Source organism: Salmo salar, chromosome ssa09, assembly GCF_905237065.1.
Source record: "Salmo salar chromosome ssa09, Ssal_v3.1, whole genome shotgun sequence".
Lineage (NCBI taxonomy): Eukaryota > Metazoa > Chordata > Actinopteri > Salmoniformes > Salmonidae > Salmo > Salmo salar.
In genome coordinates, this window is record NC_059450.1 from 71,130,546 (window position 1) to 71,148,286 (window position 17,741).

Here is a 17,741-nt window from a genome sequence, read left to right on the forward strand (position 1 = left end):
ACCCAATATCAATTATATCTTGTTTCAAATCTCTTTTGGCTAACTGGTATAAAATGTCATTCCCTTCCACAACCGCATGTGCTGGGACCCAGCAGAATCACCCATTCTCTTAATTTCTCCATAATAACATTAATACAGTACCCGTCAAAGGTTTGGACACACCTACTCATTCAAGGGTTTTAATTTATTTTTACTATTTTCTACATTGTAGAATAATAGCAAAGACATCAAAACTATGAAATAATATATATGGAATCTTGTAGAAACCAAAAAAGTGTTAAACAAATCAAAATATATTTGAGATTCTTCAAAGTAGCCACCCTTTGCCTTGATGACAGCTTTGCACACTCTTGGCATTCTCTCAACCAGCTTCATGAGGTAGTCACCTGGAATGCATTTCAATTAACAGGTATGCTTTGTTAAACATTAATTTGTGGAATATCTTTCCTTAATGCGTTTGAGCCAATCAGTTGTGTTGTGACAAGGTAGGGTAGGTATACAGAGGATTGCCCTATTTGGTAAAAGACCAATTCCATATTTTGGCAAGAACAGCTGAAATAAGCAAAGAGAAATGACAGTCCATCAAAAATATGAAATAACACTTTTTTTGTTGTTGAAGTAACCAAAACGGTTTTAAACAAATCATAATATATTTGAGATTCTTCAAAGGAGACAACCCTTGATGACAGCTTTACACACTCTTGGCATTCTCTCAACCAGCTTCACGAGGAATGCTTTTCCAACAGTCTTTAATGAGTTCCCACATTTGCTGAGCACTTGTTGTCTATTTTTCCTTCACCCTGCGGTCCAACTCATTCCAAACCATCTCAACTGGGTTGCGGTCGAGTGATTGTGGAGGCCAGGTCATCTAATGCAGCACTCCATCACTCTCCTTGATCAAATAGCTCTTTCACTGCTTGGAGGTGTGTTTTGGGTCATTATCCTGTTAAAAAACAAATGATAGTCCCACTAAGCACAAACCAGATGGGATGGTGTATCGCTGCAGAATGCTGTGGTAGCCATGCTGGTTTAGTGTGCCTTGAATTCTAAATGAATCAGTGTCACCAGCAAAGCACCATCACACCTCCTCCTTCATGCGTCACGGTGGGACCCACACATGCGGAGATCATCCGTTCACCTACTCTGCGTCTCAAAGACAGCAGTTGGAACCAAAAATCTTAAACTTGGACTCATCAGACCAAAGGACAGATTTCCACCGGTCTAATGTCCATGGCTCATGTTTCTTGGCCCAAGCAATTCTCTTCTTCTTATTGGTGTCCTTTAGTAGTGGTTTCTTTGCAGCAATTCAAATATGAAGGCCTGATAGTCACTTTAACTATACCTACATGTACATATTACCTCAATTAGCCCGACTAACTGGTGCCCCCGCACATTGACTCTGTACCGGTACCACCTGTATATAACCTAGCTAATGTTATTTTTACTGTCATTTTACTGTTTAAAAAAAAATAGTTAATTATCTTTTGTTTACCCAATACCTATTTTTTCCTTACAAGCAGTAACCAACAGCACAATTTGTAAATAAGCATTTCACTGTAAGGTCTACACCTGTACCGGAGCACGTGACAAATAAACTTTGATTTGATGTTGAGATGTCTGTTACTTGAACTCTGAAGCATTTATTTGGGCTGCAATTTCTGAGGCTGGTAACTTTAATGAACTTATCATCTGCAGCAGAGGTAACTCTGGGTCTTCCTTTCCTGTGGTGGTCCTCATGAGAGCCAGTTTCATCATAGCGCTTGATGGTTTTTGCGACTGCAATTGAAGACATTTTCAAAATTCTTGAAATGTTTCGTATTGACTGACCTTCATGTCTTAAAGTAATGATAGACTGTCATTTCTCTTTGCTTATTTGAGCTGTTTCGTCATAATATGTACTTGGTCTTCCACCAAATAGGGCTATCTTCTGTATACCACCCCTACCTTGTCACAACACAACTGATTGTCTCAAATGCAGTAAGAAGGAAATTCCACAAATTAACTTTTAACGAGGCACACTTGATCATTGAAATGTATTCCAGGTGACTATCTTATGAAGTTGGTTGATAGAATCCAAGAGTGTGCAAAGCTGTCAAGGCAAAGAGTGGCTACTTTGAAGAATCTCAAATATATTTTGATTTAACACTAGTTTGGTTACTACATGATTCCATTATGTGTTATTTCATAGTTCTGATATCTTCACTATTATTCTACAATGTAGAAAATAGTAAAGAAAAAGCCTTTAATGAGTAGGTGTGTCCAAACTTTTGACACGTACTGTACTTCCTATAGTAGGTCACTCCTATTAGATTTACCAGCTGATAAACTATTCAATACAGAGAGTACTATAATTCTAACAGGTTGTACGTCCTCCACCCACTAGAGAGAAACAATTATCTTACAGTTCAACTGAGTATACTGACAGTTCATCTGTTAGCCTTCTACATATCTGCACATCAAATTCAGGACCGTAAACACCTGCCCCTGTGCGCCCACTATCGATCTGTGAAAAGCGGTAAAAAAAAAAAAAAAAAGCATAACTTCTACCAATGTAACTGTCAACCTTTCCCTATATCACTGACTTCTAACCAGTTTTTACTTTTCTCTACCAAGGTTAGACCAACAACAGGATCTGACAGTAACCATGGAGGAACATCCCCTATCACCACAGAAGGGCCAACCTCCAACTCCCTCAAACCACTCATCAGCAAGCTTTCCAACTGTCCAACCAAAACCACTGCCTTGTCTACAAGCACACATCCAACCCGTCGTTCGTTTGGTTGTCATTAAGAAGTGGGACGGACGATACGTTTGATTGGTTCGTCTGCGACTCTTGGCAAATATATTTACAACTAACCCTCCTTGTTCTATCTGTGCTCTTGGTCTTCTAAAGTCGTGTCAGTTGAAATGGTGCAAGCGACCTACCTATAACATTATTACTAGTTCAACGCTGTCAATGTTCTATATTTGTATTCCCATTAGAATAAAACAAAAATAGAAGAAAATAGAATATGAAAAAATATATCAGACACGCACATAAAAAAAGAGTCTGTGGTATTACTCTTTGCTGTGCAGGTTTTTCAGATAGACTATGCATAAATTGCCAGCTCCTTCCGGATGCGTGATAGCACGTGATCATTATAAATTTACATCCATCGTTTCGCAGTTTTCTTGAGGCGCCAGCGCGTTGTGGAAATCGTAGAGGTAGGTGTCAAGCACCGTTCAAATGTATTTTGTGCACAATGTTTTGCAGATGGTAAACACCCAACTCACGTTAATATCAGATAAAACCCCAAACATTTATGCATGCACCTATGTTTTAACATCCGACTAACGGCTAGCCAGTCACAAATGAACTAGTCGCCATTTTGAGTTTTGTTGAATGAATCCACAGTTTCGTCCGGTTGTTATTTATTGTTAAATGCACGTTTATTGTTGAGTTACTAATAATGCACTTGGACTGACATGGTCCCACGTGGTAATTCTGCTGTAAACTAACTAGTTTGTAAATCAGCTTACTTGCCAGGTAACTTGAGCTAGTATAATTGATGTCCTGGCTGGAGGGAATTGGCAGAGATACGTTTGGTTTGGAAATGTTAGCTAGCCATTCATTCCACTTTCGACGCCATTTTGTCCTGCATGTTAAAGCTTAACAAAGATACAATAGCATTGCACATTAGAAAGTTTATCGTAATTAAGTAGTTAACGTTAACTACACCCTTGTTAGGCACCACGTAGGCCCGAATCAAATATTAAGCTAACCAAAATGGCTAACGTTAGCTAGTTAACGGCATGTTTCGAAACCGAGGTCAGGCGGGAGGACTAATTGTTTTCCCCAACATGCCATTAGTCCAAGCATGCTCGTTTTTTGCACAAACAGTCGATCTGGTGGCTTAAAACTATTTTCTCCTGTTAGGTTAAACCGACGCAAATATGGCAGAGGCTGACCGACCAGGGAAGCTTTTCATCGGAGGCCTGGACACTGAAACTGACGAAAAAGCCCTTGAGAAGTATTTCAGCAAATATGGCAGAATAGTAGAAGGTACATTTTTTTGGGGGGGGTTGATTTTGGTTATCAAGAATAGACCTAAATGGATTGATGTTACATTGCAATAGTTATGTCCCAATAAAGACATTACTCTTGCTATAGTATGAGGACAGTTGGATTCTAAAGTGCATAACTTATGCATATTGGAACTGCTTGGATCTCAAGTATGAGCATTTACGTGAATAACAATGGTTTTGATGAGCTGGGGGGAAAACACATACCTCAATTCTGAGCATCAGTTCAGATTAATATTTTGTAACCTATTAGTCTTGTGTCGGCACTAAATATCTATTTTTTTTCTTTCCAGTTCTGTTGATGAAAGACCGGGAAACAAACAAATCAAGAGGTTTTGCTTTTGTGACCTTTGAGAGTCCTGCAGATGCAAAGGATGCTGCACGTGAAATGAATGGGAAGGTAAAGATGTGCATTTTTTCATCTACTTAAATGACCCTCGCGTCTGTAGCTTGTGTACATTTCTAATGTTCACTTCAATCTCTTTTTAAAAGTCGCTTGATGGTAAGCCAATCAAGGTTGAACAAGCTACGAAACCTACTTTTGGACGCGGCCCACCACCCATGCATCCACGCAGCCGTGGTCCCCCTAGAGGCTTTCGAGGATCTAGAGGAGCACCACCATCCAGAGGTAACTTTGATGAAGTACTCACAGGATTTGTTGTATTGGGCATTTATGAATAGTATTATTTAAAAAAAAAAAAACACTTACATTGGGATACGCATGTAGTCTATGAAACTGGCGTTTGTCTTGTGGAATTATTTTTTTCACATACATTGTTTTGTGAGTGCTGAGTTTTCCATTAATATTTACATTTCTTGTCTGCCGAAAGACTACTATGATAACATAGGAATTGTAGAACCCTTTTTCAAAGGGATTTCATCCAGAGGCCCCCCACCACTGAAGAGAGGACCTCCGATTCGTAATGGAGGCCCCCCACCCAAGAGACATGCTCCCTCTCCTATGGGTAGAAGTAAGTGTGAATACCGCTCTTGGAACTTATTGCTGTAAGGACTGACTAACCACGTAGTGCCACACAGACTTCTGTTCTCATGATAATTACTACAGGATCTTGTTTTCTTTAGCTCCCATGTCCAGGGACAGGGACCCCTATGGTCCACCCCCTCCCCGCAGAGAGTCGATGTCCAGAAGGGATGATTACCCATCACCAAGGGATGACTATTACAGCACAAAGGACAGGTGGGTTTGCCCATTCAACAAATATCTTACTACTCTGTTTGTGGTTGGTTACATGTTCTTAATATTAACATTTGTCACACTGCTTATTTACACAAGTGGCATGTTTTCCCATTTTGACAGCTATTCTAGCCGGGACTATACGAGTTCCAGGGATACAAGGGACTACGCACCACCACCAAGGGATTATCCCCAATCCAGTTCCCGTGATGACTATGGGTCAATGTCCAGGGGCTACAGGTATGTTTGACTTGTGACTCTAAAGATTGGTTGAGATTTCCGTTGACATAAGTAACGTTACATAATTTCTTTCACTAGTGAGCGTGATGGTTATGGTGGAGGCCGGGAACCCAAAAGCTATATGGATCGCCCAAGTGCAGCCGCCTATCGAGAGCCCTACGGTGGTTACGGTAAGATTGACCACTTAAGTATAATGGACAAAAGTTGCTCTAGTCTCCCACAAACTGCTCAATGTCCCCCTGGGAGCTGGAGACCTTACATGCACCACAAGAGGCGAGGGAAACATCCAAAAAGCCTCTTAACCATTCAATGTTCATTCTACAGTGTCACAAAATACTCCCTCAAGGAGTCATGCTCAAATCTGTTTTTGTAGGGTGAAACGACCCTCACAAAACCATCAAGACCTCACTGAAAAACTGACCAATGTGAGATTCTAACAACTGGAATTCTAAAAGGAAAAAGCAGCTCAACAAAACCATGGCATGCTCAAAGGGCTTTCATTGCCTAAATTATGATCCCCCAAGCTTGGATAAATAATCGCTGAAAGCAACTAAATGTTAAGTTTTGTTCAGATCCCTAGCATATTGGAGATTTAAACGTATATTTGCAATTGATAGTCTTTAAGAAATACTCACAGAAAACATTGGCTCATAATTCAGCAAAGTGTGTGAAGTGAAACTTGCCAATTACCTGACCCATTGACCCTGCAGGTAACTCACGCAGCGCCCCACCCTCAAGGGCCCCCCAACCATCCTACAATGGCAGTGGCGGAAGCAGTCGCTATGACGACTATGGCAGCAGTTCCCGGGATGGCTATGGCGGTCGTGAAAGTTACCCCAGCAGTCGAAGTGACCCATACCCCCCTAGCCGTGGTGAGCGAATGGGCAGGCAGGAGCGGGGGCCAGCGCCCCCAATCGAGAGAGGCTACCCTCCTCGTGAAGCGTACAGTGGCTCAAGTCGTGGGGCACCCCGTGGTGGCCGCGGCGGCACCAGAGTCGATAGAGGAATTGCCCGCAGCAGATACTGAGATGGACTTGGACATGATATCAAAGCGACCGCTACGTAATGCGTGTTCATTCACTACCTGTATAAGTGGGTGGAAAGTTGGAGAGGGCAAAAAAACTAGGATGTCAAATTCCATGGACAAGCATAGGTTTTGAGATGTTTATCTTCAGGCTGTCAATTTCTTTTTGTTTTAAGTGTTAAAATTACTTTTATTTCCCCAGCCCATGTGATGATATCATTGCCAAGTGATGCGTGTTTAGTTTTTGTAAATTTAGTGCTGTTAAGTCCTGCTATGCCCTTGGATATGGCTTTCGTATACTAATAAAGTTTTTAACCAAAGTTCTTTACGCAACACTAATGGATGTTCTGAAAGTGACAAACTATTACATAAATGTACACCAATTGCCCAGCGCACATCAACAAGTAGAGATCATTTGAGATGCAGACTGTGACGCTTGTAGATGACACTTAGCAGTTCTGTACTTTGCATTGTCCAACCGGTTGTCGGAGGACAACGCAAATGTCAATCAGTGTAGTTTTCCCTCAGTGGAAATGGAGTCATCACCATAAAGCCAAACAATGCTGGCTTGCAACGACCTAACCAAAGACCAACAACCAAACGCCAGAGTCTTTTCAACCCGACTGATAGTGTCAACAGCTGGTAAGCAAAGCAAAACTTTTTGTTTCTCGTCTGTTAACTGAATTTCTCATTACCGTGAATTGCAGTCTGCTCAAAAGGTATAGTTTGCAAGAGACTGGATGCCCCAGGGAATGAAACGAATCAATGTAGTTCAATTGAAGTAGCTTTTTTTTTTGTAGTCTTGTCTACTAAAGTTTAATTGCACCAACTTAAGAAATTGTATTTTTTTTTTTTTTTTTTGATAAACAATGAATTAGCCACTAAACCTACGTTACAGGTCAACATCTAACTTGTCAACAATGCGCAGAATCACAAAAGGAGATCACCTTTGCTGGGCACTTGTTTTTCTCAACTCATCCCAAAAAATGTTTGGCTGGTTTTTTTTTTTTACTGAGGGGCAATGTTCATAATAAGGAATCTTTTTTTTTTTGTGTACAGTGGATTTCATTTTATTTTTCTGTGCTATAGTCAAAGATCAAGCTTGTCTCAAGCATGCCAATTCTCAAATGGAGACCACTCGGAAGAGCAGCCATGTCCTAACAACCAAGCTGGAAAGTGAATGGGAGCGAGAATCAAATCGGACCATTGCGTTATTTGAAGGGGATACTAGAGGATTGGGTTATCAATTTTATGTAATCCAAAAGAAATGGCGGGATGTTAATTTATATTCTTGTTTCAGGATGAGCAATCTTCTGGAACTATTGCTGATTTAAAGCCATCCTGTTGGATCCAAGTGGATGTTGGACCACCGCACAGAGAACCGAACGTGTATGACCACCACCAATTCTGTAATCAAGAGTTTAATAGCTACATGTAACATTTTCAGACTTAATAGACTATTTGCTTCCTTGTTCCAGATACCTGTGCTGATCATGTGATGGAACCAAGAGTGGCGGGCAGATCCATGGACAGAACTCTGGCTGAGAAATAAGCCTTGAAGTCAATGTCTTTTTTTGCCAATAAAACATTTTTTTTACTTAGAATTGTTTGGTGTAGTTTATATTTTTGTTTGTCATTTGCAGACCATCCTGAACAGCGATGGATAGCCACTAAGTGGTTGACTATATGGTGCCCAAAAGCAAAATAACTTGATTCCTGGAGTTTTGGGAGTCCATGAAGATGTTGGACTAGAATGTAATGCAGATTAAGTTCTGTTTGCTGAGTCAAAATTGTGGTCACCACTTTCTACAGCATTCTGTTGAATATGGAATGTGTCCCTTCAGATTAAATGATTTCTGTTTCCTGGTGGAATTGGAGACACAACGCAGTCAACCATAGCTCAGAATTCACCTACAGTGTCTCAGGTGTGGACGGGCGAAAAGTTATTGCATAGGATGGAAACCACCAATATAGGTATTGCTACAGTGCTTGTTATTAACCAGTAGGGGAACCCAGTACTAGTACAAACGGCGTTTTTACAAGCAGAAGTGTGACACGGATGTGGGTAACATTTTGATACGGAGTGTGGAGTTGTGTAATTTGGCGCCTTCGGTGGGGATGCTTAATAAGGAGGGTTAATTGGAACCATGAACCCAGAGGAGCAGACAGTAACGTGGCTGATATCATTAGGGGTGCTTAATTCACCCAAGAAGAACATAGCTGACCCAGAAGATTTTCTGAAAACATCTCTGAAAGATGGGGTCGTCTTGTGCAAACTCATGGAGCGGCTCGTTCCCGGCACTGTTCCAAAGGTAAGCAGAACATTACAGTGCAATCAGTACACTGTTATCAGTGCAACATTCTAACGGTGATAACAGAGAAAGGTAATATTTACAAAGTCAACAACTTGAACCGTGAGAAGCTGGCAACGCCAGTGTAGGGGTTGTTTGAAGCGCAAGGGAGGGGTTGTTTGAATAAATGACCAATCCCCGTTGGCGTAATGTAACTTCAGTAGTCTAATTAAACCAGCGTGGAATACATTAATATGCAACTATACTATGATAAATGTATCAATAATGTAAAAGAGTGCTGAACTCCTATGGGTTTGCATGCATTGCTGACTTCCTGTCAAGTGAAAAGTGTTTCCGCATTCTGAAAATGACGAAACATGTTCCAAAACACATATAATTATGTAACCACAGTTGCTTATATATTCAGGTTAATGCACATTATACTATGCAAAACCTGTGCCTTTTTAGCAGGTATATTTTTTTTATACTTCGGGTACCAGACAGGAATGTATTTTGTACAGATCAGCTGAATCACAGATGTAGAACAAGGAACACAGCCTACTTGGTTAATTTAACAGGCTACATTAGGCGGAAGGCATTCAAAACTGATGATTGTCACTAACTAGAATTTTTTTTTTGCACTGCATTTTCGATTATGCTGAGCAGAGGGGGGGGACTGGTCTATGGCCCGTGACGTGAACAGGGAAAAACGGTGGAGGAGGAGCGCCTTTCTCAAATCGAACTGCAATCAAATCAAATCAATCTGCGCCGCTCGGTCATATTGTCAATAAGGCAGTGTGGTGAATGGTCCAGAAACGTAACATAAAGCGATCAGTTTTTGATGCGAAAAAAAATCCTACTCATTACACCACGTGCTTAATAAGGTCACTTTTGTTTAGTGCCGACGTTTGCCGTGGGATTTGCCGGGGCACCTGGCTCACGCCCGGGACGCAGCCCGGTTCCAAAACCAATGCAATCAACTTTCACACAGTGAATTATATTTTTTTTTACCCTTATTTAACTAGGCAAGTCAGTTAAGAACTAATTCTTATTTTCAATGCCTGTTCAGGGGCAGCACGACAGATTTGTACCTTGTCAGCCTGGGGATTTGAACTTGCAACCTTTCAGTTACTAGTCCAACGCTCTAACCACTAGGCTACACTGCCAAGAGAACACCCCTGCCCGGGCCAGATTGGTAATGTACTTTTATAATCCCCCGGCACAGCCAGAAGAGGACTGGCCACCCCTCAGAGCCTGGTTCCTCTCAAATAAAATGTTATTGGTCACGTACACGTGTTTCGCAGATGGTGTAGCGAAATGCTTGTGTTTCTAGTCCCAACAGTGCAGTAATATACACTGCTCAAAAAAATAAAGGGAACACTTAAACAACACAATGTAACTCCAAGTCAATCACACTTCTGTGAAATCAAACTGTCCGCTTAGGAAGCAACACTGATTGACAATAAATTGCACATGCTGCTGTGCAAATGGAATAGACAACAGGTGGAAATTATAGGCAATTAGCAAGACACCCCCAATAAAGGAGTGGTTCTGCAGGTGGGGACCACAGACCACTTCTCAGTTCCTATGCTTTCTGGCTGATGTTTTGGTCACTTTTGAATGCTGGCGGTGCTTTCACTCTAGTGGTAGCATGAGACGGAGTCTACAACCCACACAAGTGGCTCAGGTAGTGCAGCTCATCGAGGATGGCACATCAATGCGAGCTGTGGCAAGAAGGTTTGCTGTGTCTGTCAGCGTAGTGTCCAGAGCATGGAGGCGCTACCAGGAGACAGGCCAGTACATCAAGAGACGTGGAGGAGGCCGTAGGAGGGCAACAACCCAGCAGCAGGACCGCTACCTCCGCCTTTGTGCAAGGAGGAGCAGGAGAAGCACTGCCAGAGCCCTGCAAAATGACCTCCAGCAGGCCACAAATGTGCATGTGTCTGCTCAAACGGTCAGAAACAGACTCCATGAGGGTGGTATGAGGGCCCGACGTCCACAGGTGGGGGTTGTGCTTACAGCCCAACACCGTGCAGGACGTTTGGCATTTGCCAGAGAACACCAAGATTGGCAAATTCGCCACTGGCGCCCTATGCTCTTCACAGATGAAAGCAGGTTCACACTGAGCACGTGGCAGACGTGACAGTCTGGAGACGCCGTGGAGAACGTTCTGCTGCCTGCAACATCCTCCAGCATGACTGGTTTGGCGGTGGGTCAGTCATGGTGTGGGGTGGCATTTCTTTGGGGGGCCGCCAGCCCTCCATGTGCTCACCAGAGTTAGCCTGACTGCCATTAGGTACCGAGATGAGATCCTCAGACCCCTTGTGAGACCATATGCTGGTGCGGTTGGCCCTGGGTTCCTCCTAATGCAAGACAATGCTAGACCTCATGTGGCTGGAGTGTGTCAGCAGTTCCTGCAAGAGGAAGGCATTGATGCTATGGACTGGCCCGCCCGTTCCCCAGACCTGAATCCAATTGAGCACATCTGGGACATCATGTCTCGCTCCATCCACCAACGCCACGTTGCACCACAGACTGTCCAGGAGTTGGCGGATGCTTTAGTCCAGGTCTGGGAGGAGATCCCTCAGGAGACCATCCGCCACCTCATCAGGAGCATGCCCAGGCGTTGTAGGGAGGTCATACAGGCATGTGGAGGCCACACACACTACTGAGCCTCATTTTGACTTGTTTTAAGGACATTACATCAAAGTTGGATCAGCCTGTAGTGTGGTTTTCCACTTTAATTTTGAGTGTGACTCCAAATCCAGACCTCCATGGGTTGATAAATTGGATTTCCATTGATTATTTTTGTGTGATTTTGTTGTCAGCACATTCAACTATGTAAAGAAAAAAGTATTTAATAAGATTATTTCTTTCATTCAGATCTAGGATGTGTTGTTTAAGTGTTCCCTTTATTTTTTTTAGCAGTATATAACAAGTAATATGTACCAATTTCACAACAATACACACAAATCTAAAGGAATGGAATTAAGAATATATACATATTTGGACGAGCAATGTCAGTGTTGCATAGACTAAGACAATAGAATAGATTACAGTATATACATATGAGATGAGTAATGCAGAATATGTAAACATTATTCAAGTTACTAGTGTTCCATTATTAAAGTGGCCAGTGATTTCAAGTCTATGTATATAGGGCAGCAGCCTCTAATGTGCTAGTGGTGGCTATTTAACAGTCTGATGGCCTTGAGATAAAAGCTGTTTTTCAGTCTCTTGGTCCCAGCATTGATGCACCTGTACTGTCCTTGATGATTTTTTTGGCCTTCCTGTGACATCGGGTGCTGTAGGTGTCCTGGAGGGCAGGTAGTTTGCCCCCGGCGATGTTTTGGGCAGACCGCACCACCCTCTGGAGAGCTCTGTGGTTGTGGGCGGTGCAGTTGTCGTACCAGGCGGTGATACAACCCGACAGGATGCTCTCAATTGTGCATCTATAAAGGTTTGAGGGTTTTAGGTGCCAAGCCAAATTTCTTCAGCCTCCTGAGGTTGAAGAGGCACTGTTGCTGTGTGGGTCGACCATTTCAATTTGTCAGTGGTATGTACGCCGAGGAACTTGAAGCTTTCCACTTCTCCAATGTGGTCCCGTCGATATGGATAGGACCACATTGGAGGCGTGCATGGCCACGCAGTCATGGGTGAACTGTTTTCTGAAGTCCACAATCCTTTGTTTTGTTGACATTGGGTGAGAGGTTAATTTCCTGGCACCACACTCACAGGGCCCTCACCTCCTCCCTGTAGGCTGTCTCCTCATTGTTGGTAATCAGACCCGTTGTGTTGTCTGCAAACTTGATGATTGAATTGGAGGCGTGCATGGCCACGTAGTCATGGGTGAACAGGGATTACAGGAGGGGGCTGAGCACACACCCTTGTGTGGTCCCAGTGTTGAGGATCAGTGAAGTGGAGGTGTTGTTTCCTACCTTTACCATTTCGGGGCGGCCCGTCAGGAAGTCCAGGACCCAGTTGCACAGGGCGGAGTTCAGACTCAGGACTTCTATGTTTCTTCCTAGGTTCATGCCTTTCTAGGGAGTTTTTCCTAGCCACCGTGCTCCTACATCTGCATTGCTTGCTGATTGGGGTTTTAGGCTGGGTTTCTGTATAGCACTCTGTGACATCAGTTGATGTAAAAAAGGGCTTTATACATACATTTGATTTGATTGATGGTTTCCACTATTTACCATCAACCACAAAGTCAAAATCTTTTTTAAAAAATCATAAAAAACATAAATATGCTTTTTGGTCTTTATTTAATGTCAGGGTTAGGCATAAGGTTATCTGTGTGGTTAAGGTTAGGTTTAAAATCACATTTTAAGAAAATCAATTGTAGAAATAGGCGGGGTTTATGACATTGTGTTTGTGGTAACTAGGGACGGCCCAGATTAATCGAATCCCCTCATTTGAGGAATATCACATTTTAAGAAAATCAATTGTAGAAATAGGCGGGGTTTATGACATTGTGTCTGTGGTAACTAGGGACAGCCCAAATTAATCGAATCCCCTCATTTGAGGAATAATCCGAGGGGAAGAGGCGAAGCAGGTATGATGGGCCCAAAATCTGTCTTCCCCAGCAGGTGTTTTTTTTCTCTTTACTCATCAAGTGAGGAGTTTTTGTATGGAGGTCAATGAGTGTCGAAGTTGGTCAATAAAGAAAATGAATGGTTTATTTGCTACGTGCGGCTTATTTGATCGAATATAAATTTCGAAGAAAAATTTGTTACGAGTGTACATCCCGGCCACTGAGACAAAAACACTTTATATTGGATTGTGCCTGTTGTTCACGCACGTATCTGCCCTCTCATTGGCTAGAATGGTCCCGCTTGAACTTGCACCTTCCCACTGCCTTCCATTTTTTAAGAAACGTATTTTCATCGTTAGAGCGACCACCTCAGTATCTGGTCAATGTAATGGCTAATCTGTGGGTATTTATGAAACGCAGCGAGAGGTCATCGTCACTTCCTCCTCAAAGGCTTGCTTCCTGGTGCAACCACCCCGTTGAGCGAGTGGTGGTTATATTTCTGCGTTCAAGACAACTGGGAACTCGGGGGAATAGTAAAATCGTGACGTCAGAGATATTTATGTCGAAAAGTCAGAACTCTAGGAAGATGCCTGAATTTCCGTTTTGGAATTCCGACTTTTGTAAATGTTTAACTGTTCTTTTTCTATAGTTTATTTCCCGTTTGTTTATTATCTATTTCACTTGCTTTGGCAATGTAAACATATGTTTCCCATGCCGATGAAGCCCCGGACATTGAAATTGAAGTTGACCGTTCTAAACAACTTTTTCCCAATCAGAGCTCGTTTTTCCGACTTCCCAGTTGTCTAGAACGCACGGAAGTTCGATTTAAAGATTTCCGAGTTCCCAGTTGTCTTGAAACCGACACAATATGCCTGAAAGAGAGACGTAGGAAGAGTCCACCGTTACTTTGTTAAACTGTAAAATATCAACATTCGAAAGGATACAGTGGATTGTGACTTTGTTTATTTCCCCCACCTTGAGTTGTCATTTGCGTCAACGCTTATAATTGGTTATATTAAACCAAAAAAAAACCCGTTATATATTTATCTCCAAAATAGGCTATGTTTTTATACATTTATTTTTATGTCTGTTTTAGTACTGTCAGGAACCGAGGAACGAAGCCGACTGCATCGCCAATATCAAGGAGTTTTTGAGAGGATGCACATCCTTGAAAGTAGAGGTAAGTTATTTCAAAGGGCTTGGTTGGTGGTGGTTGTTTCATCTCTTCTATATTGACATGTTTTATGATAATGTGTTTGTTGTTGTTGGACATTTTGATTTGAGTTCCTTGCCTGAATTCTTGTTTCTAGCTTTAGTAAACATTTTCATACACGCAACAATACTACATTGCCGTAAGGGTTTGCTTATTTGAGGACTGGTCTCTCCACGATGTACATATGTCAGCTGAGAAGTTCGAAGCGGTGATTAGAAAATAATACTGCATATTTGTGGCAATAGAGTCAACTCAGTTTTCAGTCAACAAAAGCTTAACTCTCCTACAATTGTTTTGCTGTGACTAAAGCATAGATTTGTTTTCCTCTGCAGGCAGTATTTTTGTGACATGTCTCTTGATTGCCATGTGGAGTGGGTTGCCCTCTTAAGCAAGCACGCTGTCAGTCACTCCCACAGAACACACAGATGGGTTTGTTGATGGGTCTCACCTAAGACTGCTTGTCTTAAATAATGCCGCGTTCAAGTGCTATTCGGAACTAGTAAACTCAAACTTCTGACTGGTTGAACGTGGCACATGTTAAATACAAACCGTTAGCAAGACGGACATTTCTGAGTTTCCTAGTTCTGACTAGCACTTAAACACGGCATAAGGCTCCACTGTCTACTACTGATTGAGCAGTATGCATCCCATTGCTTGGTTAAACAGCAATAGGAAATCTAGCTGTACTCCCTACCTTTTCTACAAGTGAAAATTATCCCCCTTCAGCCATGTGACATTGATATTTACAGTGCATTCGGAAAGTATTCAGACCCCTTGACTTTTTCCACATTTTGATATGTTATAGCCTTTAAAATGGATTTTAAAAAAAGCATCAATCTACACACAATACCCCATAATGACCAAGCAAATACAGGTTTTTACATTTATCTAATTTATAACATTTAAAAAAAACGATACCTTATTTACAGTTGAAGTCGGAAGGTTACATACACCTTAGCCAAATACATTTAAACTCAGTTTCACAATTCCTGACATTTAATCCTAGTAAAAATGCCCTGTCTTAGGTCAGTTAGGATCACCATTTTATTTTAAGAATGTGAAATGTCAGAATAATTGAGAGAATTATTTATTTCAGCTTTTATTTCTTTCATCACATTCCCAGTGAGTCGAAGCTTTCATACACTCAATTAGTATTTGGTAGCATTACCTTTAAATTGTTTAACTTGGGTCAAATGTTTCGGGTAGCCTTCCACAAGCTTCCCACAATAAGTTGGGTGAATTTTGGCCCATTCCTCCTGACAGAGCTGGTGTAACTGAGTCAGGTTTGTAGGCCTCCTTGCTCGCACACGCTTTTTCAGTTCTGCCCACAAATTTTCTATAGGATTGAGGTCAGGGCTTTGTGATGGCCACTCCAATACCTTGACTTTGTTGTCCTTAAGCCATTTTGCCACAACTCTGGAAGTATGCTTGGGGTCATTGTCCGTTTGGAAGACCCATTTGCGACCAAGCTTTAACTTCCTGACTGATGTCTTGAGATGTTGCTTCAATATATCCACCTAATTTTCCTCCCTCATGACGCCATCTATTTTGTGAAGTGCACCAGTCCCTCCTGCAGCAAAGCACCCCCACAACATGACGCTGCTACCCCCGTGCTTCACGGTTGGGATGGTGTTCTTCGGCTTGCAAGCCTCCCCCTTTTTCCTCCAAACATAACAATGGTCATTATGGCCAAACAGTTCTATTTTTGTTTCATCAGACCAGAGGACATTTCTCCAAAAAGTACGATCTTTGTCCTCATGTGCAGTTGCAAACCATAGTCTGGCTTTTTTATGGCGGTTTTGGAGCAGTGGCTTCCTCCTTGCTGAGCGGCCTTTCTGGTTATGTCGATATAGGACTCGTTTTACTGTGGATATAGATACTTTTGTACCTAGGAGACAGAACGCGTCTCCTTCCTGAGCAGTATGACGGCTGTGTGGTCCCATGGTGTTTATACTTGCGTACTATTGTTTGTACAGATGAACGTTGTACCTTCTGGCATTTGGAAATTGCTCCCAAGGATGAACAAGACTTGTGGAGGTCTACAGTTTTTTTTCTGAGGTCTTAGCTGATTTCTTTTGATTTTTCCCATGATGTCAAGCAAAGAGGCACTGAGTTTGAAGCTAGGCCTTGAAATACATCCACAGGTACACCTCCAATTGACTCAAATGATGTCAATTAGCCTATCAGAAGCTTCTAAAGCCATGACATCATTTTTTGCAATTTTCCAAGCTGTTTAAAGGCACAGTCAACGTAGTGTATGTAAACTTCTGACCCACTGGAATTGTGATACAGTGAAATAATCTGTCTGTAAACAATTGTTGGAAAAATGACTTGTCATGCACAAAGTAGATGTCCTAACCGACTTGCCAAAACTATGGTTTGTTAACAAGAAATTTGTGGAGTGGTTGAAAACGAATTATAATGACTCCAACCTAAGTGTATGTAAACTTCTGACTTCAACTGTATTTCCAGCACTATGAGTGATGATGCACATAATAAGAGGGTGTTGGAAGTCCTTTCCCTCCCTATGCATTACAGTGACTGCCTCACTGGACCCTCAGTCATGCCTTTTCCTCCCCAACCCTTAAACAGTCGTTTCTGGTCTTGAATCACATTAGTTGGTTTGTAAAAAAAAAAAAATATATAAAAAAAAAAAAGTAATTTAATCAGCCAGGCTCGCTACTGCAAGTCAAGTGGTTCGGGGGGAGAAATGCAGGCTGGTCTGTTGTTGGTTTGGGAGGTCCCTTCTGCTTTCTTGCAGCGATCGCACTTCTCCATAATTAGAGGCTTTGGGGCAGTTCAGGAGCTCACGACCGTAAGGATTTGGAAAGCCCCTGTACAATGTGTCTTCTTGACTTTTTCCGGACCATTGTAGTTCATACTCTGGCCAGTCACCCTCTCTCACTCAATTTTTCTTAACCACAGCCATGGGGCTGTCATGTGACTGGACAAAGACCACATTCACACAACTTTCACTTCTGTTCCGAACTGCAGAAATGGGAAGCAGCAGCGACGGCTTGAGTGACGGCTAACTTGACGAGTTATGCATCCTGAGCCTACAGTATTGTTATTTTTATAGACATATACAGTTGTAACGCCTGTGAGTCACATACTACCCTGGCCCTGCTCAAGGCTTTTTGACAGAAACAAACAAGTTTGATTCCTGTGTCATATGTTAGCTT

At 42.2% G+C, this 17,741-nt stretch overlaps 2 protein-coding genes across 6 annotated transcripts in view; both read left to right on the top strand.

Moving 5' to 3' along the window:
- The first annotated feature begins 2,899 nt into the window (after positions 1-2,899).
- Positions 2,900-8,125, top strand: LOC106611724 (RNA-binding motif protein, X chromosome). Of its 3 annotated transcripts, XR_001330147.2 has the most exons (10): positions 2,900-3,204; positions 3,917-4,042; positions 4,356-4,462; positions 4,555-4,690; positions 4,893-5,033; positions 5,146-5,260; positions 5,381-5,497; positions 5,576-5,667; positions 7,822-7,910; positions 8,000-8,125. XR_001330147.2 is itself a non-coding variant. In XM_014212232.2 (9 exons), the coding sequence occupies exons 2-9, from the start codon at positions 3,934-3,936 to the stop codon at positions 6,522-6,524; spliced, it is 1,134 nt and encodes a 377-aa protein (XP_014067707.1). In that variant the 5' UTR covers positions 2,900-3,204; positions 3,917-3,933; the 3' UTR covers positions 6,525-6,841. The 3 variants fall into 3 exon arrangements, 2 of the variants coding, with proteins under 2 accessions (XP_014067707.1, XP_014067711.1); XM_014212232.2 differs by lacking the exons at positions 7,822-7,910; positions 8,000-8,125 and adding an exon at positions 6,208-6,841; XM_014212236.2 differs by lacking the exons at positions 7,822-7,910; positions 8,000-8,125 and adding an exon at positions 6,208-6,841 and having other exon boundaries at positions 4,920-5,033.
- Positions 8,126-8,526: 401 nt separating this feature from the next.
- The window catches only part of LOC106611722 (rho guanine nucleotide exchange factor 6), a 30,792-nt gene continuing 21,577 nt past the window's right edge, over positions 8,527-17,741 (top strand). For 2 of the 3 annotated variants that reach the window (XM_014212226.2, XM_014212227.2), the window contains exons 1-2: positions 8,527-8,833; positions 14,443-14,526. In XM_014212226.2, coding sequence (XP_014067701.2) covers positions 8,669-8,833; positions 14,443-14,526 — 249 coding nt within the window. In that variant the 5' untranslated portion in view covers positions 8,527-8,668. Of the gene's footprint in view, positions 8,834-13,866; positions 14,232-14,442; positions 14,527-17,741 lie in introns of those variants that run through there. The other variant, XM_014212229.2, reaches the window with a different exon arrangement.

Excerpts from the sequence above, each read along its gene's own strand:
- LOC106611724 (XM_014212232.2), top strand. The coding sequence starts at position 3,934 with ATGGCAGAGGCTGACCGACCAGGGAAGCTTTTCATCGGAGGCCTGGAC. Across the intron at positions 4,043-4,355 it reads ATATGGCAGAATAGTAGAAG|TTCTGTTGATGAAAGACCGG; the intron begins GTACATTTTTTT and ends TTTTCTTTCCAG. Across the intron at positions 5,668-6,207 it reads AGAGCCCTACGGTGGTTACG|GTAACTCACGCAGCGCCCCA; the intron begins GTAAGATTGACC and ends TTGACCCTGCAG.